This window comes from Cygnus atratus, chromosome 8 (genome assembly GCF_013377495.2).
Source record: "Cygnus atratus isolate AKBS03 ecotype Queensland, Australia chromosome 8, CAtr_DNAZoo_HiC_assembly, whole genome shotgun sequence".
NCBI classification, from domain to species: Eukaryota; Metazoa; Chordata; class Aves; order Anseriformes; family Anatidae; genus Cygnus; species Cygnus atratus.
This window is the reverse complement of record NC_066369.1, coordinates 6,938,441-6,961,641: the sequence shown is the minus strand read 5'-3', so window position 1 is coordinate 6,961,641 and position 23,201 is coordinate 6,938,441. Positions and strand designations below refer to the sequence as shown.

Here is a 23,201-nt window from a genome sequence, read left to right as displayed (position 1 = left end):
CAAGTCATTACATGTAAATTCAGAACGTGAATATACATTGACACTATTTTGAAGTATGGAAGAAAAGAGAGCAAGTGTGCATACCCGTACACATCTTTATGCATAAAGACAGCAACTCTTTGTTAAACTTTCTTTGATATTGGTTACTTTAAGATAAATTAACATTTACAAGGGAGAGTCAGATGAAACGCTGAAAGAAATCTGCTAGCAAGTCTCCTTTCATTTGGTCATTCCTAACAAATCCTGGATTTAGAGCAGAAATCAGACTGGGTACTAAAATGCATCAAAGGAAAATACTGATACATTCTTTCTGTCTGAACAAAACACTATTTCAAACTGGCATACAAATTGGAGAGCAAAGAGCTACCAATCTAGAAGTACAATTCCATGAAGCTAGTGCTGTTATGCATTCAGCATTGTAAATTTGAAATTGTCACAATAAAAGCAATAAAGGCAATGTTTTGATTATGGTTTGGTGAAAAATTATAGCTTGCCACTTTTCATATTCCTAGTTATTCTGCCAAGTAACAGACCATTGGCTAATCTTTAACTGATGTATGTCTCTGTGGAAATGTTAACAGAAATACCTCTGTTCACACCAACTGAGAATCTGCATCCTTTGCTTTGCAGCACTACATACAGTATTGAAATGTACGTACTTGAGCGTAATCGATTAAAGAATTGTTACTGCAACATTAGAAGCTACCCAGACAGTGTTAGGAGTACAAGTAAAAAAACATTTGTTTTTAGTCTGATGAGGGAAGAAAAGGCTAGCTCAGAAAAAACCGCTAAGAGCATACACTTATATTCTCTCTGGGCCTTAACAAGACTTACCAACAAAACCTAGCACAGTGAAAACAGCTATTATATGCTCCAAAATTCTGACTTAAATCCTTCTAGAGTAGTATTAAAGAAGTATTGTCAGGATCACAGAAAGCCAATTAATTTCCAAAATAAAATCTTTTCCATTTGTTATTTTTATTATATGGTAGTAAATTTTTTACAGTATTTATAGCAAATACTTATTTTTAAATTACCTGCCCCCAAAAAGTCCAGTGCACAGGCTCTCAACATTAGTTTAGAACCTGTTTAAAATCCCAGATGTTGGGGTCTCCTAATGCACTTCCGAACTGGATGTTCCCATTTTTTCTATGAACATTACAGACTGGTAGGCTATTAATTGAACTGGCAATTTGGCCTTATGATAAAGCACAGTACAAAAAGGCTTTAACTAAATAATTCTGGGGTTTTTGTTTGTTTGTTTTTTCACTACCAAAACTATTATCTTCAAGGAGAACAAAGAATAAACAGAAAGAAAAACAAAATGTTTTGCTGGGGTAAATTTCTTCTTCTTCAGTGTCTGTTCTGCACCAAACCGGCATGCTGTACATTGACAATTAATTTGGCTCTGGAGTTTCTCATAAGAGAAATAGTCTGGCTAAAGATGATAGAAGACACACCCAAAAATCATATTTCCAAGGACAGGAATACAGAATAGCACACTTCATTGTTAAATTGACCGGATACTTGTCAAAGATTACATTAGAAAGTAAGAATACACAGATAACATTCAAAGCCTGCAAAGCTTTTAAGCAGAAATTGAATCATTTAGCCTCACTCAAGAACACAGTCACATGGGGCTTGAGACTGTTCTTCAGCTGAAATCAATGGTAACACTGTTGTACAGAAATGGTATACTGACAGATAAGCACAAAATACTATCAGAAGATTTCCAAAAGATCATTTTTCATTGTATTTTTCCTATATTCACTTCTATACTCATTTTTTCTTGTCCCAACTTACCTCAGAATACAGAGGCAGACCTTGCCTCCTGACGTCAAACGGCAAAATCCAAACCTTTGCTTACTTTCAATGTCGGTGAGCACAAAGGTAAAATGCTGTCCTACTTGGTTTTGGGACACCCTGAAAAATTAGATACAGAGTTTAAGAACACCAAATCATGAAAAACACTAGCATATAAGTCACTGGTCTCAAACATTTCCACGTTCAAACCTCACTATCCTTCTCAGAAAACCCTTTTCTCCATTCCTTCCGTCCAGGCTGCCTCCTCCACCCCACACCTTCCCCTGGGCACCAAAGAGGTCGGTTCTCTTGTTCATCCGTGCTTCCTGCCACCATCCCGGCAGCCCCATCCACTGGATCTGGCCACCTCCACCTCGGTGAGCCCCCAGCTTGAGGACTATGTGAGGTTCAGACCCCGTATCACAAAAAAGAAGGCACAGGAGTTACAGAAAGTATAGAGCAGGGTAGATAAAGATGAGAGGAAGGAGCTGCTGCATAAAGAGAGACTGGAATGTTCCTGCCTGTGCTGCTGGAGACAGGACACTGCCCCGGACTGCCCTGAGCTCAGTAGGCAGGCCGCTTCCTAAGGTCTTTTCCTAAGTAAGGCCTAAGCAGGAGCAGCACAAGCTTGCTGCAGCTTCCTGGCTTTGAGCACACCTCAACAGTGAAAAATGCCAACCAAAACAAAGGTCTGAAGTTCTACAAATAATTTAATTAATTTCATAGCACAGGCTTGGCTTAAGACATGCATTAGAAAACCAGCATTTTTTTCTTCTGTAGACCTGTAGCTTTCCCATGCACACCTACACTTCTTCCACTTTTTTTCCATTATGTATTGCCCAATAGAAAACTTTTTGTTAAGCCTATTTTCCAGTGCAAGTTTTTCTATTCTGCAAATGCAAAAGACAGAAAATAATCAAAAACAAATAGCACAAGAACTAAAATAATAAACAACAGCATCTTCAAGACTATACCAAAACACATACCACCTGCGACAGAGTAAGTTTGCACAATATTTCCCTGTGTGGTCTTCCATTTCCTCTTATCCCCAAGCTCCCTGCTCAGCCAGCACAGGGTAATGTGGTTTGTTCTCAGCATCACCTCTGATTCCTCAAACTCTGCAGTTCCTAGTCCTAACCTCCATTCCTTACCCCCACTTTCTGTTTGACAGTATAAACCTTTTCCCAATTTCCTTCTACAATCAGGGCACCTCCTCTGCTGTGACGTGGCTCCTGTCTCCTTTCGCTTTTGAGCCAGACACCTTTCTCTCCTGTGCAACCTGTCAGCTTCAGCCAGAGGACAGCAGAGGACGGAGCAGCTCTCAGCTATGCCGTCCAGTGCTGTGACAACAACTTTAGGCAAGTCCCGCCCAGTTCTGAAGCAAGAATTACAATGTATGCCTCAGATGAATGTACTGGTCAGTAAACATCATTACTAAACTCTAAAACTGGAACGCTTCCAAAGGCTTCTCAATGTGGTCAAATTTTGGTGATTTTCATAGAATTTAGTGTAAGCATTTCAGAACACAATTGCATCTTCAGTTTACTCACAGAAATACCTATTGCACTTTTCCAACACCTTCCAAAGAAAACAAGCTTTAGAGTCTCGTCATTTTCAACCACAAAAGATAATGTATGGCATAGTTAAAAGCAAATAAAAGCAAAGTTGTAACGGGAAGTGCGGGGAGATTTGAAAACGTAAAATGCAGTAGTTCTGCCTGAAATTCTATTTTCCTCTGTTATTTTCTCATTCTTAATTTATCTTCTTCAGCAGAATACCTATGTGGCTGCTAGTGAGTGATATGGTTAACATATGTCAGGTATGGTTCATTCTTACATACCAAGCTGAAAATGAATTCCTGCAGAAGCTGAGAACCATCACAAATCTCACCATCTTCCACTAAGTGCATCTTTTTTTTTTTAATTTATCCCCTGCAATTTTTCAAAAAGCTCCAACAAATAAAATATAAAAATTTTCCCTTCAGAAAGACGAAAGTAGAAGAAAATAAAAGGGATGAAGAAATTATGTGGGACACACGCACACTATACTGCTTAATGATACATGACAACAACTTAAATATTAGCCAAGTGATGCTACTACCCAGACTGCAGAATCTCCCACTTGTTTCCATTTGGTCTTGTCCCTTCAGAACATTCAGTGACAAGGCCAAAATAAAAGCCTGTGCTAAATATAAACAACAGTACAAGTTATCTTTATCCTGGTCCAGTAGAACCACTGGAGATCCATGATAGTAAATGGACTTTTACATTAGGTAATTACACTTAAATCATTACAAGTATTTTCCTCGATTGTCTTCAATAAACTGGAACAACCCAGCGTGCTTTTAAGAAACAGTAAATGCTCATCGGCTCTCTCAGTGCTTCATCTTTCAGGTTCTTTTACATACCTTGCATGCTGCCTGTATATTATGTCAGACACAACAGAGAACCATCAATAACAGCATGTTATTACTCCCCTGCCAATGATCCAGTTTGCTATTTCACATCTTTGCACCTGTCTCTTTATTCCTGCAAGCAGATCTCCACAGAAATCTGCAGCCTGGTGCCTCACTGGGTGCTTACAATGCCCAGCAGCAGCAGCACTGGCAGCCACACCGTGCACAGCGCCCTTGGCTGCCTCCTGCCCTCACCCGTGCCCTGCTCTGCTGCGGCCTCACCTGGGCCTGGCGGTCACCCACTAGTCTGGCGTGGGCAGGCCGCGGTCCCCTAACCCAAGGGGATGATCAATGATTTACAAAAAGCTATTCTTAACAGATGTCCATCTATGCAGGCTTTGGTTTTTCTGTACTGTGTATATGTATGTCAGGCAATGACTCGTCTCCATTGCTGCTTAAAAACAATTCCTTAGCCACAGAAAAACCTCACACCAGTAAGGGTCCCTTGCTTAAAGTTATTTGCCTCCTCCCTTGCCAACACTGGTAGATGACATGGGAAAATATCCAGTGTTGCAATTAAAGCGTGTATAAAAGTGTCACTACACAAGACCACTTTAAAAACAAGATTTAAATTTTGTTATTCTCTTTGTATTAAAAATAGCTCAGCCAAGTTACGGCAGTCCAGTGGGAGGCAATCCCAGTGCCATCTCACCGCCTCCAACTCAACATCTTCCCTTGGCTTCTCTAGGAGATACAACTCCGTGTTTTGACAGTCAGTGTGAAAACAGCTCAGCTTGAAAACTGCATCCTGCAGACTTCAAAAAGAGTGTAAGTAACTTGTTCCGGATGTTCAAACTGAGGAAAACTCCAAAGCTGAATCTCTACAAACAACCAAAAGTTTCCATTTGGTTCCATTTGCTTCAAGGAACAGCTAGCAGAACCTAGCGATCGTCCATCTGCACCACATTTTTTGATTAGAGTTTAAAATATTGATTTAATCCCGGGTTGCTAATTCGAGAGCTCCACATAAGAGCTGGGGGCAGCAAGGATGCCTGTTTTTTTACTCCTCTTCATCAGAAGAAAAACTGACTATATGTAAGCCTTACAGTAACAACCTAATGATGACCAGAGATCTCTGTACAACAGTAGACAACCAAAATGTATAAACCTGACACATAAAACATTCAAAAAGTGCTACCACTACAGATTTAATGTATCTATTGCATGTATCATATATAATGTGGACAAATTTTGGCTATGAGACTTATGCCTCTGAGGTGAAGTTTTGACTTTGGTGGCACGTAACAGCTCCTGTAACTGCTACCAACTCACAGCAAAGATGCTTCTAGCAGTTTGCCTTAGCATTAACATCATGTGTAAAACACAATTGTTACTTAGTGAAATTACCTACAGAAAGTATTACCTATACTTTCTGACAGAACACAGGATCAACTGACCAAACTTCAAAATGGCAGCCTAGTGGGTTATGTCAAAACAAGGGGATCTGCTCTCTTGCAGGGAGACAGCAGGCACAAGGTGCCACAAACTGTCACCGAACTCACTCATTCTTCTGCATTGCTTTTTACTTCCTTTCAGCTCCTGCATTGCATGCTTACATTTAGTCTTAGTTCAACAACAATAAATCACCAACAGCAAAGGATGTGTGTAAACACTTATTAACTCTGTAGACTACAATGGGTTCTTTCAAGGTTATTACAGTTCACTATATGAATAAAAATAGTTTTTAAAATTTCCCTAAGTATCTACAGAATGCAGAAAAGGTTCTTTGATATGCATGGAGCAGGTAAACAATCATTTGAAAGATTTTTGTTTATACTATTGCCATTGTGCATGCTGCATTTTAAGGCTGCCTTGAGAGAACTGATTAAGGCAGAAATTAAATCTCTTCCTCCAACAAAAAACAGCATGTCTGACCATTACATTTATCCCTTGTTCTCAATTAGAGTTGCTCTTCTTCCAAATTAATCTGTTTAGGAAACAAAGTATGTTTGAAATGAGTTCTTCAAATTTTAGAATTTCTAAAGGGCTTTGAATTTCAGGGAACCAGTAACCCTAGGTTGGGACTTCTTCCATTTATTACTATTACCAAATCGGAGACTACTGTCTCCACTTCGAAGCCTGCTCTGTGACCCATGACTCCACTACCTGGGTTTCTCCTGTCCTTACACAGACTTCTTGCAACTTAGGACTGAATTTGAAGCGGGGCCAAAAAGAACAAGGGGAGCATTGGCATGCTTCTCCATCACCCAGCTAAATGGATGGAGCTAGAGATCGAGGTACGGGCTCTGCAAAGTTACACACAGGTTTTAGGTTGAGAGGGAAAATACAGAAGGCTGATAGTGGAAAGACGCGAAGAACATCATGCAGAGTTTGCATAAAGGATGCAAGGAACAAGAGAAAAGAAGTATGATTTCTCTAATGTGAAAAAAACTGGCTTAACAAACATTACAAGGAAATGAAAAACCTCTTCGTTTTCAAATGGTACAATTCCATATGAACAGAAGCAGAGAAACGAAGTGTGTAGCAGAAGAAAAAGGAACAAAGTCATAAATATCTACAAATGAACTCTTAAAATGGTATACGATTGTGCTACTTATTAAGTCTAAAATAATTTAGTCCCCCCAAAAAGAAGACATTGGTTATTGGGATAAATGCTCAAGAACTTCTATTACAGTTCCTTTCTTAATCCCTTCAACATAAAAGGTAAACCATACCAGGCAGCAAAAAATTATGCGCTTGCTTTCAATAATAAAAAAAAATTATATAGAAAACTCAAAGTTTAAGTCATGGTCCACAATTACTTCAATCATTTATTGTGCCTTCTTTGGCTTGACTTTCAGGTTAAATTTAATGGGAGTACCTACAGATTTTAATCACCATTCACAGTATGCAATTTTGATAATTAGAACAAATAGCGTACAGCTATTTACTACATCCACATAAAAGATAAAGTCAGTATGTCTGGTGAGATGAAGTAAGCACTATGACAGAATCAAATCTGGATCTCAGTCTGTGATCATTGCATCATAGCAAATAAACAAAATAAAATACATTTTCTTTCGTTCACTTCTCAATTCATTCATTAATTAATCACAGGTGAGGTGGAGTTAAATATGTGATGATGGACTTACCACTGTGCTTTAGCAGGGCTTTAACTTTGCTATTTCCATAATTTAAAGAATAGAGCTTTACTACTTAAATGAGTTGTATTTACCTATTTAATAAAAAGAACACTCAAACTCTGCTGCATGGTAGGAGAAAGCCCAGAAGCAATCTATGGAACAAAGTCATGTTCTTTATTCCAGCTATCTTGATCAGCAGCATCAGTGGAAGTTCCACTTTTGCACTGGTAATTCCTAGCTCTTAGGAGGATCAGAAGGTGCTCTAAGCGGTTTATATATGGATAGTACACATAATACAGTTTGAGAAACTATGTTCCCTAGAGTACAACACGCTCAATCAATGAAACAGAAACTTTGTGTTACACTTCAATCCAAGATTTCTGTACAGAACTTGTCATTGAAACTGCCTGTAAAACACGTGGGGGGCACTCAGTGTATGGTCTATCATGGTCCTCAATACAAGAAAATAAATAAACATTCACCAAACAAGCGAAAAGCACGTTCATGGCTAGAAAAAAAGCTAAGTGTTTGTCACATCTTCAACATCCATCAAAAAGAAAACCACATGAAAAGGAGTTATAGCAATGTTTTTTCTCAATACTTGTCTGTATCAGTCCCATTTTTTTCCAAAAAAAAAAATGGAGAAAAAGAACACCTGAACAGCTTTCTTTAGAAAAAAAAAGTAGCAATATATGTGTATACTATAAAAATGCCTGAACTGAGTAGCATAAACACCACACAGCCGTAAGTTGTCCCACAAATAGTTGGCAGTAAACATTCAGCCCGTATTCTTGAATGGGCTTCCAACATTTCTATCCTGTTCCCCACAATAGCTCTGCCCCTCCTCCCTGTCCATGCTCTTTCACTCTCTTGTGACCCCACATTGCCTTTAGTTCTCTCACAAATCCCCTACAACTCAGCTCCCAGTGGCTGACTTGAAAGACAGCAGTGCTCTGCCGGAGCAGCCGGCGGGCCAGACAGAACGAGCCAGGTTTGTGTTCTGTCAGTGTAACTCAGCTTCCAAGACTCTCTCCCCATCTTCTGTCCAACTGCCAAGTTTTATGAATTTTGTAGGAATTTCATCTCTATGAGACCACTGCTTTTCAAGCAAATATGAGCCAAATATACACCAAGACTCAAAAAGTTTTGGGGGACAGGACAAAGGGCATTAAAACCATTAACACACAAACAACAAACATCCCTTAATTTTTATACTCACAACCCCCACACACACACTTTGGATACTTAGTTAAAATAAATTAATATATTCACACAGTTCTCTGATTAAGCTCATCAGTCTCATACAAGCCACTAAGTGTCTTCTGAATGGCTTAACAGAAACAGTTAACACAAGTTAAGTTGTTGAAAATAATTATTTGCTACCACTGATAATGTTCTTGCCACTGGATGGCAGCAACAGAACCTCACCTTTTTCTGTTATCCTCAAATTTTATTTCCATTATTCATCTTCATTACCAATTTTAAACAGAATTCTGTATATATCTTAAGCACATTAAAGACTTGAATGCTTTAAAGCCAACAGTGACAACTGTATTAGTTAAGGCATTAAAACAGCTTAAAAGACAGTGAGCTTAACCAGATCAAAAATCAAACAACTTAATTAAATTCAACTATAAAAGACTAAATGAACATAGTTTACTTCCGAAAACTTGTGTTTGTGACAATCTTTATTTTTCCAGTGTGTTTTCCTTCCTTCCTCTATCCACACACCATCTTTCACTGCACTGACGGTAGCTTCTTGCAGGGCTCTCATACACAACTGATGCCAATGTTGTGCTGAAACCAGCTCAACCTACACGCTAACTGGGTGTACTTTTCATTAATTATGCAAATTAAGCTTTTAACTCAATCTTTGTTGAGTTGGACAATATGAGTTTCAGAAATTGAGTATGATTGATTAAATTACTTACCATTAATCATTTTGACAAGCACAAAAATATTTTAATTAATAAAATTGTTTCATATGAACCATTTAAATGACAGGCATCATTACATGGAAGCCACACTATAACTGATACCAGAAAGGTAAGAGCTAATTAGTTATAAATAACGGTCTTGAATCTACTCTGAGAAAAATCAATTGCATATTCAGTTAATTCCAAGCAATTGAAGTCTTAATTCCTTTGAACTCGAACAACATGTTCTCAGTACTGGTCAGTGAGTTTCTATATACCAGTGCATGTAACATTCCTTTTTTTTTTTCTTTTTTTTTTCAAGATGCTTGCTGTTTGAAGGAAACTATGTTATATCCTTATATTAAGGCAGATGGTGTTTACAATTATAATGGACAAAACTGGGAGCCAGAATATTGCTCTATCCTGATGAACATATCCCTAAAATTCTGCATTTTGCTGTGATAATTTTCTCCTAAGGATTTAATACACACTTGAACAACAAAGAACATGTTCTTCTCATCTACAGGTGCAAGCTTATGAAGTATAATGTATTTTCCTGTTCCTTATATCTTTCCTTGCAATTATGCTAAGTATCATTTTATATAAAATATCTTTCAATAAATAATAACTGTACCACATACCTTTCAATGTCAAAAGGAAAGCAGAACTTTGGAACGCTGTTCAGCACTTCCTGTAAACACAAGTAAAAGAAATAAAGTTAGGATTTTGAAAAGGCTTTTTATCTCTATTTGCTAGCATCTGCCCTACAGCTTGCTTTTAAAAAATAACCCAAAATGCTCATATCAAACAATAAACTCAAGGAATATAAGATTGCATAAAATACAGCACACGTTCCTGGACTGAAATAATTGATTATTAAAAAGGAATTAAGTTTGTGCTTCGGCAGATTGCAAAGACAATGCCATAGAAGCCCCAGGAGGGAAAGGCCTGGCCTGAAGGGTATTAACACCCTTCACATCCCCGCTGGGATTCCCTTCAACAAGGCCATATGGATTTTACAAGAAGCACCACACCATATGGGTAAGCCACGTCTGCTGCTACTTGTACCACAGACTAGCCACAGGGACTTCTGACAGATCCTGGCTCAAAAATACAAATGTTGTTTCAATTAAAATGCAGGCAGAGAAAAGGGAATGAAGTTGGCAGCAGAATGAATTACAGAGAGGTATAACAACTCTATACATCCTTCATGGTCAAATGCTGAAAATGATGGAAATCTTCTGCTGGTCCAAAGGAGAAATTTATATGATTAACCCTTTGGTTTTCACAAGCAAGCCTCACTATTCATAAAAAAAGGGGGTGACAGATCTACCAGAGCTACACATTTATACCATGATATAAAAGGATAATGCCGCTCTTTCTCACAGAATTTTATTTAAGAAGTTGTTTAGTGGCAAATAAAATGTGTTAATTAAAATATAAAAATGCTGTCAAGCTAGTCAATGATTTTCTCTTAAAAAAAAAAAAAAGTGAATTGCCAGATCTGTTAGCAGAAAGTATTAAACAGTGTTCTTACAGGAACCCAGAAAAAAACAGTTATTTCCTTGCTCCCAACTGGGAAAAAAAACCTTTTGTGACACGTCAGCTAAGAAGGGACAATTGATGACATTGCAGTTGGTCAGCAAAGCTACAGTTCTCCTTTTGTACCAGGCCAACAAAGAGACAAATATACCGGGGTACACAAGTCATCCTGCGAGGTGTGTGTCTTCAGAAAAATGCACGCTGAGTGCAGATTTCTGGGGCTGCTGATGGGGGCTTCAGAACTGGATCTGAGATGTTTGCACTCTCCCACCTGAGCACGCTGTTTACTGTGTGCTGCAGTTAACTCCCATTAGGGGAAATTATGTATTTAAATTCCTGCACACCACAATGACTATTTACTTCAAACATTTGCATGGCTCAGTCGAAAGTGTAAAACACGAAGAATCCATGCAAGTTAATCAGCAAGGGATGAATAGTTTAGGAAAGGAGAAAAAGAAAGCCTCTAAATAAACATGCACATGTTAGTTGTAATATTTTAAAGGTATATGATGTGCTCCACTAGGCTGTAAGGAAGTCAATTTTTCTCGAGTTTCTAAGACACATAAGAGAGTTCAAGAAATCCTTCAGACTTCAGCTTTCTCAGCACAGATAAAGAAGGGTAGGAAAGCAAGGCATTGTGCTTTGGGAAGGAGTATTTATGAACTCAATTACAAAAAATGGGTTCTAAGGAGCAGGACACGGAGAGTGCTCCGGCACCACCCGGCTGCTGAGTGCCCACTGTGGCAGCACGAGGAGCAGCAAACAGAGCGGAACATCTGAATTTCTGCAGGCAGGAAACAAGCCTACATGATGCTGGTACCAGTAATAATAAACTGACAGAGGAAAGCAGAACAGACTAATCAAAACTTCTGACTCAGAAATTTCCTAAACACTTCCAGTTTCTTATTCAGGCTCACAAAGACTGTTTCTCCCATTCCAAAGAAATAATATATTATGCTCTGTTTAAACTCTCCCCAAATCCGCACCTGTTGTGACACTATAGGAAGTCATTTTCTCCTTACTACTGAGGATTTGAGTTGCTGCCTGATGAGCTTAGACTTAGAATCGGGTACGGAAATGGATTCATTCAAGTTCCCCACAGTATCCTCTCAGCATAAACTATCACGCAGGAAGAACAAAACCAAAACCAAAGGTAGTAGCTCAGCATTTCGACCAAGTGACCCGAAGACGATGTGTGAGTTTTCCGGCCGCGGGACGGCGAGGTGCCCCCGCTCTGCCCGGCCCCCCCGGCAGCACACGTGCACACAACTTCTGCAGAGCAGCCTCCGCTCGCTTCCCAACTGGCAGGAGCATCCCTCGGGGGACAAGTCTTTAAACCTCCTCACTCTTTAAAATTCAACCAGCCAGCAGGTCTATAGACTGGTGTATAAACAGTATAGACAAAAAAAAAAAAATCCTCTCTCAGCTTATGTCAGTGACAAAGCAGCTCAGCAGTTGACTGCTTTTCCCCTGACAGTGTAAGCCGGGTTTACACAGATCAATGGATGGAAGTCCTACCTCGCTTCCAGGGCTCCGTTTTCTCCCTTAATTACAGGTGCTATTTAGATTTTTTAAAATGGAAGAAAACAAGATGCCTCCAAGATGCTTCTAGACAAGTTTAAAATGCGAGTGACTGTTATATACACACTCACATACGCAGTCACTAATAGTGTGCAATTAAAGTCAACATTTTCAGTAACCTCTTTATTCAATAAAATTTGAGCTCTGCTTCCTAATGGGTCACCCTTTCCACGGATCCATAGCCTGGCCAGGACTTCCACTTGAGTCAAAACACACATCCTCAAAAAAAAATAATGCATTTATTGTATTTTATATTAAAAGCTTCATAAAAGCATGTGTTTGTTCCTGAAAACAAAAGGTTGTACAAGTCTTCAGAAAGCAAACCATCCTTCATTCAGATGTCTCATGACTGTTTCCACTTTTGGCTCACACAGAATTGGAGCATTCAGAAAAAAAATGGTCACTGTTTCAGAAAGGAAAGAAATTATGTACAGGAGGAAAAAGAGAAACATGCTGGAAAAAAGCAAGTTAAAGCATATATGCTTGCTTTGAAACACTGAATAAACACATACAGTTGCATATACAATTGAGTTTAATTGCCAAGTCAAAGGATAACCATCTTGTTCCGTACACAAACTCCAGTGAAAAATAAAATCACAAAATTATTATCATATGAACTTATGAACTACAGCATGCTGCTTCCCTCATGCAAAGCTTAAACAAAACAGCATTTAAGAAAAATATTTCTTCTATATCTATAGCATAGCTGTAGAAATTTGCCCTCTCACAGGTGCATGGCCCAGTGGTTTATTTAATTCACTTGCACCAATTGCACTACACAGCTCCAGCCTGGCCTGGTCACACTCACTGGTTCTACGCAGAGATAATATAACAGATGCTTAAAAAGTAAGAATTATTTAGTGTTCCGTGATTGTTTCTATATACATACAGCTAATTCTTACCAGCTTTGATATATATTATGGAGTCAGCATATTTAACGCATCTCCACGTAGGCATGAGGCTTTTTTTCACTTCAACTTACACCCCTCAACAGGTTACATTTTTCTTTTAAGGTAGACAAAGCCTGATGACTTGATGAATCCACAGAAACTAAGTTGATCACTTGATACTAAGTAGCGTAAGTTTAACCTGATTAATTTCTAAGGTTAGAAGGATGTGGAACTATTCCCCCTAGTATTTTTTTTTTCCTTATAATGTTCTGCAGTTTACATTTAAGTGAACGGGAAAGAGAACCCCAATTTTTTCAAGTGCATCCCTGTAAAAGGATTGAAAATATTCTCCAACAGGAACATTTCAAGGTGCCCAGAATGCTGAACCACTTCATGAACAGCACTTTAGACACTGTCGTTAAGAAAGAGTCCTGTTACCTTCCAGATATTTCCGTGTTTATCTGTGCCATAAGATGATGCCCAAGCAAGCAGGTAAATTCGCACCTAGGTCAGCTCTACCTAGGAACCAGCACCTCTCAGGAAATGAACAGCCTCACCCTAAGACACAGTCACACCGCATCCATTCCAGAGGCATGTCAGCACACCCAGGAAGACATGGCCTAAATGAAACAGGTAGTAAGCAAGATAATTTGCATTATTTAACTACATTATCCTGACCAGGTTACCAAAACCATTCATATAACTAGTGGCCAAATAACTATTTATTTATCATTCTCTCTTCATTCTGTTTTGAGGCTGAAATTTGCCAAGGAAATATGAACTATAAGACAAATAAATAGTCATCCACCCAGACATAAAACATTTTGCACTTTTTCTATATTTCTTCAACCTTTTTGTTCCTAGTTTTTATTTCTTTTTTACTTCTCTACCTTATTTTTGTGAAGACCCTCCTACCCCCTCACTGAAAGGAGATATTTTCTTTTTTGCCAGTTTTATCTTTCTTCTAATCACGTTAACAAACATTTTCTTCTTTTCCATCTTGCTGACAAAAGCTACTTGCTATTCTACTTTACTATTTCATCTAATCGTCCTTCAAAACTCTTATTTTCTTCCTCCTAGAACTTCCTCTCCGTACTCACCTCTCTAAACATCTTCTGTTGAAACACAAGAATGAAGGTCTCTCTTCTGGCTCTCTCACCAGTTTCCCATACTCTCCATATCCAGCTCCTAGCGTCCTCTTGTCTTCACTCTTAACCCAACTTACTCTCTGGGACTTTTTTTCATCATTTCGTACCATAGTTTTCAGTCACCTTACTTCAGTTTAAACATGCAAACAAGAGATCTACTTGAGATTTAAGATTGTCATGACAGGTATTTCTGACTGAAAGCAGTCACTTAAGTGGGTATATTTAAATGCTTTAAGTTAAGCACAGATTTAGATTGATTCTTAAATCAAAGCCAGACCACTTAGCATCTTGCAGCATTGAGCCCTTCATCATTATGGCTCTACTAGAGTGAAATTCTAATGCTGCTCCATAAAACAGTCCATGAAAAGGCAAGCTGCTCTGTCCTCTCCACTGACTTTTCCTTTTCCTTTCTCTGAAGCTGCACACACCCACAGCAGGGACCCCTGTGAAGCTAGCAGCAGCAGTTATATTTCAAAGACTTAGCAGTTACCTCTGGTAAAAATCTCATCAGAAAATTGTAGCTACGATAAAGAAAGGCCCAAATGGTTTGAATAACCAAAAAAAATTAATGTTAGATTACATTCACAGAAATCCAAAGGTCTAAAGTATGGAAGTCATTATCAGGCCTCCATAACTATTTTTAACCTTTATGTGCCTCTCTCCGAAGTGCATCATTCTGCAATTGTCCAGTAATTCTGTAAGGTAAAGAAAATTATCAGCTGCTTTCTGAACACTTCTTAGTCACATAAGCAAAGAATACACAAATCAAATGCAAATGGTTTAGGGTAGAGATGCAAAGTTCTTTTGAGAAATAAATGAAAAATGTACCTTAAGGCTACAGCACTTCACTGTTGCAAGAATTACATGGCTTTTTTTTGTTTTTTGAAACCGTAACACTATAAAGCTCAGAAATCTCCAGTTTGAAGCAATTTAGTTACCATTTTCACATTTCTAGTCACCTAACTCAATCCCAACACATTTGACCTGTATGAGACTTCACTGGTTTCAGAGCATTCCTCACTTTAGAAGGAGGAAAGAGCACATGTATTAATTAACCCCAGGTACTTTAAAAGGCATTATCAAGCTCATTGTCCTGAAAGACTGAAGAATAAAGCTTCCTAAACAAACTGAAGTGAGTTTAAAAGTTCAGAGATTTTTACTAAGTTACAAAATCTTGGACTCTCCATTTGTCTAATTGCTCCTGAATTTCATCCTGTAACTAGTTAAAAATAAATCGTATTTCACTGTCCACTGTAGCATCCAGAGACCCCAAGTTCACTTCAAACAACAGGCTCAATTAAATATAACAGAATAGTCAAGAAAATAAGAACTTCAGCACAGGTTAAGTTACTCACTAAAGAAAACCCTCGACTCTCCCAGAGCTCAGAATAAAAACACAAAAACTGACAATATTCTTCTTCTCAAAGGAAGTTCCTATTAGAATAAGCATAGATTGAAATGTTAGCATGTACCCCTCTTACTTGTGAAGCATACAGAGCAAGAGAAATAATACTTCTCCATCCAGACCTAGCAAGCATATAATATTTGTATGTCATGCATCAATAAACAGTATCCACTTACTTCCCGTATTCATGTCAGAGAGACTGTTATTCCCTAGGCAATATCAGAGAGCTAGGAGAAAGAGGAAATATGCTCTTCCATCTCTACTCTTGAGATTCCTATGGGGGCAGTATTTAACTTTCCAGACAGCAGATCTTAAAGTTAGTTCACTGCATTTTGTATGAAAAAGACATGAGGATGACAGAAAATTTTCTATCATCATGTGGTATGGAAAATGAAGAGTGACTTTTTATTAATATACAATTTCAATTACAGCATCTCAAACATTATCTGGAAACTCAATGGAGAAGTTGTCATAAACCGGAAGAAATGTAGACATTACTTTTGAAATCCAAACATAAGGTACAAGGTAAGTCTTCGAAGACCATGTCATCAGCCATCTGTATTTCCACACAGAGGACAGTAACATGTTTGACTCAATTTGTCTTAAGATTTGCCACTGCTTACACCACCAGTTAAGATGCGTTTTTGTCAGCAACACTAAGAACCTCCTGCACATCCCGTTCAGATGCTGTTTTCTCCAGTGGTGAAAAAGTAACCACCACAGAACAAATCACACAGTAAAATTAGTTATTTATTTGTTCTATAACCATTAGGTTTTTTTATTCCATCTTGGAATACTCTGACATCTCAGGATAAAAATGAACCTATTTTCTACATATCCAACTCTACCTATTCAATATATCGCTTTAAAGTTTGCAGTCTCGAAAATGTCTGCAAAATAATATCAGGTGTACTTCACTCCCAGGTCAAAAGACTGCTATTTCCAAGATTTTCTTCTCATTCATCAAGGAAACAAAGAACAAACAAACAAACAAAAAAACTCCAAGAGCATGCTACAATAGCAGCTACATTTCCATAAAAATAAAATATACTGAATAAATCATAAGGTTTCAAGCATGACACACACTATTTGTGACACTTGATACATTTCAGATTCATTTCAATTCCATTTTTTCCAAACTTAAATATATTTTTTCCTCCATAATTTCTAGTTTTTCACTGAAGACTTCAAACTATATATGGTACTAGATGTAAAAGAAACAAACAAAAAACAACTGCATTTTTGATGGGAAGTAGTAAGGTAGAACACACAACACTCAGCAGCTAGGAAACCAGAATGAAGAGTCAGATATGGGAAAAGATGATTCTTTTTGAAGCAAAAGGGAGAAAATATAAACAAGTTTATTTTATAAATTAGATAATGCTTTCTATATGTGCATGGCACCATGCTGTTTTCTAAATAGAGATGATCAGTGGCTGCCAAACTTTTGGATAGACAACCAACAAACATTTTTGATACCTACCCATGTTCTTTCAAGTCTCCTCTTAGCATCTTCAGTAAAAAGTTTGGATTCTTCCATAAAACATCTGTTTTTTGCATGCTCATAGGTTAAAAACAAAACCAAAACCATCTTGTTTGAAATACCACTTTATGCTTTTAGAGTCCTTCAGTTTTCTAACCATGTAATGTAAATCTTCACCAAGGAACATTTCATAAGGAAGCAAACATTATGACTACAACAGGCAAATTGGGCACGGCAGCCTGAATGTGACATATGAAATGGCTCTTTTTTTCTGAACTAAACTCAAACTATAATAAGCACTGTGTTAGTTACCTAAAAGACAAAATGAGTCTTGAGGCAGAAAGAAGGTGAGCAGCAATCTCTGTAGACAGTAAGGTATCATTCCTTGCCTAGACTAGAAAGCTTCTACTGAAAGACTGGTCTGCCCAAGTAGATACCTACTACTGATGTGCACAGAGGGGTCCGCACCAGAGCTGCAGATGGACAATATGCAAGAACTGGCCTGCTGAGGCTGGGGAGTGAAACTGTCTTACAATACCAGGTGATGTTCTTCCAGGATCAAAACCTTCCACCTTTTTTTTTTTTTTTTCATAAAAAATACTCGTGCTGTGATGAAATCCTGAGCTTGCAGGCAACTCAGAAACTTAGAAGCTGTTAATATAAATGAAGCATTACACAAATTAATGAATAATTTGGGTGTCACGCCAAGAGAAAATATCTGTAGTAGAGCGACTTACGCAGATAAATGAGGTGAGACAGTCCAAAAGCTAACACTTGAGTGGGCTCCCCACCTCTAAATTTATAGCACGATGGAGGAGCACACTGGCTTGCTCGCCTGTGTCAGTAGCAGGGGAAGTAGGTGAACCACATTACAGTGTAAAGGGTAGTGAAACCAATTACGTACGTGGGCTGAATTTCTTGAGCTAAATGAATCTACAGACAAAAGAAAAGGAACTGAGAAAGGAAATCAGTTTCTAAGGAACCTGCTGCGATTATAGTTTCATAATTACAACTATTTGCAACATTTTTAATAAAGGAAACCTATGCCTCATTTTACAGGCAGCACAGGCCAAATTCTAAGCTTTACTATAAAACAGCTCAATGAGAATCACTTACAGCAATACAATATGATTGGAAGAAAAAGCATTATTCAGTTATATCTGAATTCAAAAACTCAGATATTATTGACAGGGCTGAAACACAGAAAAGAAATAGAACAACTGCAAGACCACCAAAGAGCAACAGGGAAGAAGGAAACAAGCATAATTTTAAAACTGCACTTTATCCCTTGTAGAACGAGATACAGATAGACTTCTACCACACAGAAATAAAGGCAACAGACACAATGACATACATTTTTCCTCAAGGAAATAGGCAACGCACGTTCACTTCACCTATGGCTGAGCCTGTCAGGACCATTTGGCCCCCTACAAGTGCATCTCCGCTAGAGATTATTTTGCACCAGTTTCAGGTTGGTATTTTGGCATGTGCATGTCCGTCAGCCACTTCAGCACCAAGTGATCAGATCAGCCAAGACCTGCTGTAGCAGAAGCCAGCCCCGAGCAGCTGGAGGAGAGGGAGGCAGTCCCAGCAACAGGCCAGGAAGCACAGGCCACCATGTGCAGCAACACCGTCAGCTGTCTCCCTTGCATCCCAAACGAAACTGCCCAAGAGCAGGGAACATACTCACAAGCATAACCTGAATATTCACCGCATAGAAATTAACAACGATCTCGTTCCTACTGCAGGATCTCTCTATAAATTGAAAGAGGTCTTCCCTCTTCCTGACTTTAACTAGTCTGACGTCTGAGAACTGGGCCTGCACCGGCCCAGTGTATTTTCTCTACTAGTGGCCATTAGTACGTACCGCAGGACAAAGGGCAGAGCTAAGCACGCACTGTAACTTCAGAGACATGACTGTTTCTCAGATGTGCATCTTCTGTTATTGACTGTACTTCTACCACTCATTGTAGTTACAGACTGACTCACAAAAAAACAGAAATTCAGCTGAGAAGAAGAAAAAGATTTTACTGTTCTAGGTGCAATAGTTCACAAAGCCTTGAAAATGTATACAGAAGTAATGAGTACCAGAAATTATTCTATTCTGATGGATTACTGTATTTCCTGTCCTAATCACCTTCCTGGAGCTGCTTCAACTTCACTTACTCCTTGCCCAAGGTCCCAGACCACACATTCTGGGCCCCTCCACCTGCTGCCCTCTAACCACGCTCCCCTTGATCCTGCTGCAGGCAAAGCCCGCTGCCTCTCCAGGTCCCGATGTGTCTGACCAGCAGCTTTCTTTGGGACCAGAGTGCCCTGGAATTTCATCATACTTAGGTTATGATCTTTGACCCCAGACACTTACCTAATGTAAGAACTATGTAAATGAAAGTTATTTCATTTAACAAAATATAAACTAATTATTTGAGGTGACACTTCAAGAGTCAAGAACCAAACACTGGATTCAAGAATATTATAGCCAGTACCTAAAATAAAAAAGAAACCGAGCTTGCTAGGATATTCCTTAAAGAACAGCAAAGCTTGAGACAAAAAAGCAATGCTGAATGTAAAACAAAGGCAACATAAGGATAGCTAAAATGGATTGGGGAAATTCAGCAAGTAGATGGGAAAGTATAAGGAGGCATAGAATACAGAATAAGGTGACGTTAGACTGGAATATTCTGAGGGCAACTGAGGTCAATCAACAACGGCATCACACATGACAATTTGGCAGTCTTTCTGGAAGATGTTCCAAATGATTGTCATCACTGTTTCAATCATCAATTAATTTTTTCTTCTTTGGTTTGGCACATCACTGAAGACTTTAAGAATAAGCCAAATCACTAACGGTTATTTTCGGTGGGCCGATACAGTATATGCGAAGGACAGTCAAATATTAATAACGTACTTATTTGAACAAACAGAGAAAACATTTTTATAAAACGCAGTCCCCCAATATCACAGCTGTATGACAAAAAAAATGGCTAACATGCATACAGTCTATTAAAATGCACATAATTTGACTCAAAATGAAAACATATCTAACAAGTAATTCCATTCATCTGGCCCTTTTTCACCCAGCCTTAAGATATACAAATGCATGCCTTTTCACCAGAACACAGCAGCTGGGAATGAAAAGGAAAGCATTCAAATGATCATTTTCACATCATATTCCATCGTCTTTTCACCAGCTTCTCCCCAGTCTTTCTTTGAGTCCCATTCTGTTACAAGAGAGCTGCTTTTTAGATCAATTCATATTTCCATAATCCACACTGCTGTTTCTCCCTCTCCTCCCCAGGGTGGACTAACCCCTGCATCCAGAACTATAGCTTACAACTGTCATTAAGACCTATAACAATAACAAGATAACAAAAGAGCTGGTAGAGGTGCAGCTAGCCAGTACCATATGCTGATCAACATTTTTAACTTAAAAGCACTATAAAACAAAACTGCTGCAATCCTGAAAACAAGTATAATTGAAGTTGCCACCTGTTCTCTGAATTTCAAGAAAGTTCAAGTTTTCAGTACTGGGCTTTTACGCTTTTAAAAATAAAAGTGTCAAAGTAAAGATTTATTCTATCTGTTGGGATGAATAAAAAAGTCACTGAGAATGCATCTTGGAACATTTACCTCTTGAGAGACGTTGGAGTCTCAGCAATCCTGGGTACTCCCAGCATGTCTAGATGAGTAGTTATTCCATAGAATATTTACCAAAACAGGATAGATCATCTCTGCTCGAACAGTGCAGTTTAGCAACTCTCTTGTATTTATAACTACACCTTAAAACGTTTTTCTGCTGGTAGTCTATCAACTGTGATTTGCATATATGGAAAGCATTGCTACCATACAGACACAGTATTCTTCAATAAGAACAAGGCACATTTCAAACATAAAAAGCCCTGAAGATTCAGGAAATCACAGAAAACTATCTTAACCTGACAGAGCTTGCTTGCAACACACAGAGTTGCCATCATCTCAGCTCAGTTAATCATTTTCCTGAAAGTTACGCAGGGATTCAAGTTCCTAAATATCCTTAAATAAACAATAGCATGTAACATTTAGACCAAAATACTTTTGAAAAGAAGCAATTGATTAGATTGATTAGTATTTGGATACACCGGCATGAGAAAGGAGGAATCAAACTTACTAATACACAAACAACAAAATCCTAAAACCCTTTTTAGGATTTACTAATAAAAAATAATAAATTGAATTTAAAAAAAAAAGCAAGCAGCAAGTACCTATCTAATTAACATAAACATTTGAAACATGTATTTAATGCCTCATCAGAATAACAGAACAAAGCCATCAAATGCAGAAAGACGGTGAGCTGCATCCCTTAACAGCATGCCTGCAGCCTTGAAAAGAATGTAAACAGCCTCGTACCTTCTGGGTTCATGCTGTTCTCTTAGGAGAGCACAGAGGAACACAAAATCATTACAACTGGCTTCCAAATATTATTTTGACCCAGACAAGTGACTTTAGCAGGCTTCTTGATTTTTTTATTTTTTTTTAATAAAACCTATGCTATTCTTTAAATCTTTAAAACAAATATATAATCTCGTTCATATTGACCTTATTTATATAATTGCTGCCATCACCTGTGCAATTAAGTACTTAGTCCTCCAAGAAATTTAGCACTTGGGCTTCCATCAGCCATTCATTTAAACTAGGCTTAGCTTTCAGAAGTTAATACATACATTCAAAGTAAAGCGTGAGATCAGTGCTCTGCTGAGGGAAGGCTAACATTTTATTACTACACAAGATTTAGTCTTAAACAACTGGTATCTACAGACATGCACGCATATACATTTATATATAAATATAATTTGTGTATGAAACTGATAGATTTGCATGTATATAAACTTAAATAACTGGCTTCAGTAGTTGGTTTACCACAGATTAAGGACTGAGGTTTATTGCTCACAATTCAGCAGTGACTTTTTAACTTTGTAGCACATCATGTACTACACTGAAAATAAAACCCAGAAAATATGATATAAAATACGAGATAACAACATGAGAAATGTTAGCGTAACTTCACGGAAAAGAAGAGATGCCTCACGTGGGACGCCATATTCCTTATGGGTTACTCATCTGCAGGGTATGAGAAAAGCCTGACAAAAAGGCAGGTTTAGTCTGCATACCTAAGAAAGCAGAGAGTGCGAGAAGATAGGATAAAATCTGCAATGTAATCAACAGTCTAATGCAGACACTCAATTCTTTTTTAATCCGTAATTTTAGTCCACCAGCCGTTGTCGTATCTCCTATTACTAAAGTGGGTTCTGGTTTCCTGCCATATTAGCTATTAGCATCATCTTTCTAGGTGTGATGTTTTTCACTAGCAGAGAAGCAGCAGACCAAGGAAAGAAATTGTGTGACTATAAAGACAGAAGAATAAAAATCTATTCAGTGAATCAGTTTTTCAGTACATCATATACTGATTCTAGGACTTACTGCAGGTGGAAATCGATTTTGGCCAGTAACTAGCCAGATCAAAAAGGTACTGAATTCTTACACAGCTATAATAATATTCAGAACAGCCGTAATTACTACTGCTGTTAAGAAATGTCAGACTTCAAATGCTTCAAAGGTTAAGGCAACACAAAGGTTAGGATGAAGCCTAGTGTAGAGGGCAGAAAAACCCTGATACACAGACTTCCCTCAATCCTTGTCTCATCTTTCACAACTATAAACATTAAAAAAAAAAAAAAAAAAACCAAACTAAAGCTTGAAAAATCTCACATACGGTAATAGTGAACTGCATTTGTAATTACAGTGCACTGCATACACATTCAAACTGCCCTTGTAAAGGATCAGTCCCTGCTGATGGCTACAGCCACAGCTGCACACACGTTACCTACCAGAAACCTGCACTGCCCGTGGAAGAGCCAC

General features: G+C 38.2%; 1 protein-coding gene across 2 annotated transcripts in view; it reads right to left on the bottom strand.

Annotated features, from left to right (window-relative positions):
- DENND1B (DENN domain containing 1B) overlaps positions 1–23,201 on the bottom strand; it is a 159,299-nt gene that overhangs the window by 91,858 nt on the left and 44,240 nt on the right. For both annotated transcript variants that reach the window (XM_035537601.2, XM_035537603.2), the window contains exons 4-5: positions 9,899–9,948; positions 1,804–1,923 (exon numbers count right to left, since the gene is read on the bottom strand). In XM_035537601.2, coding sequence (XP_035393494.1) covers positions 1,804–1,923; positions 9,899–9,948 — 170 coding nt within the window. The remainder of the gene's footprint in view (positions 1–1,803; positions 1,924–9,898; positions 9,949–23,201) is intronic.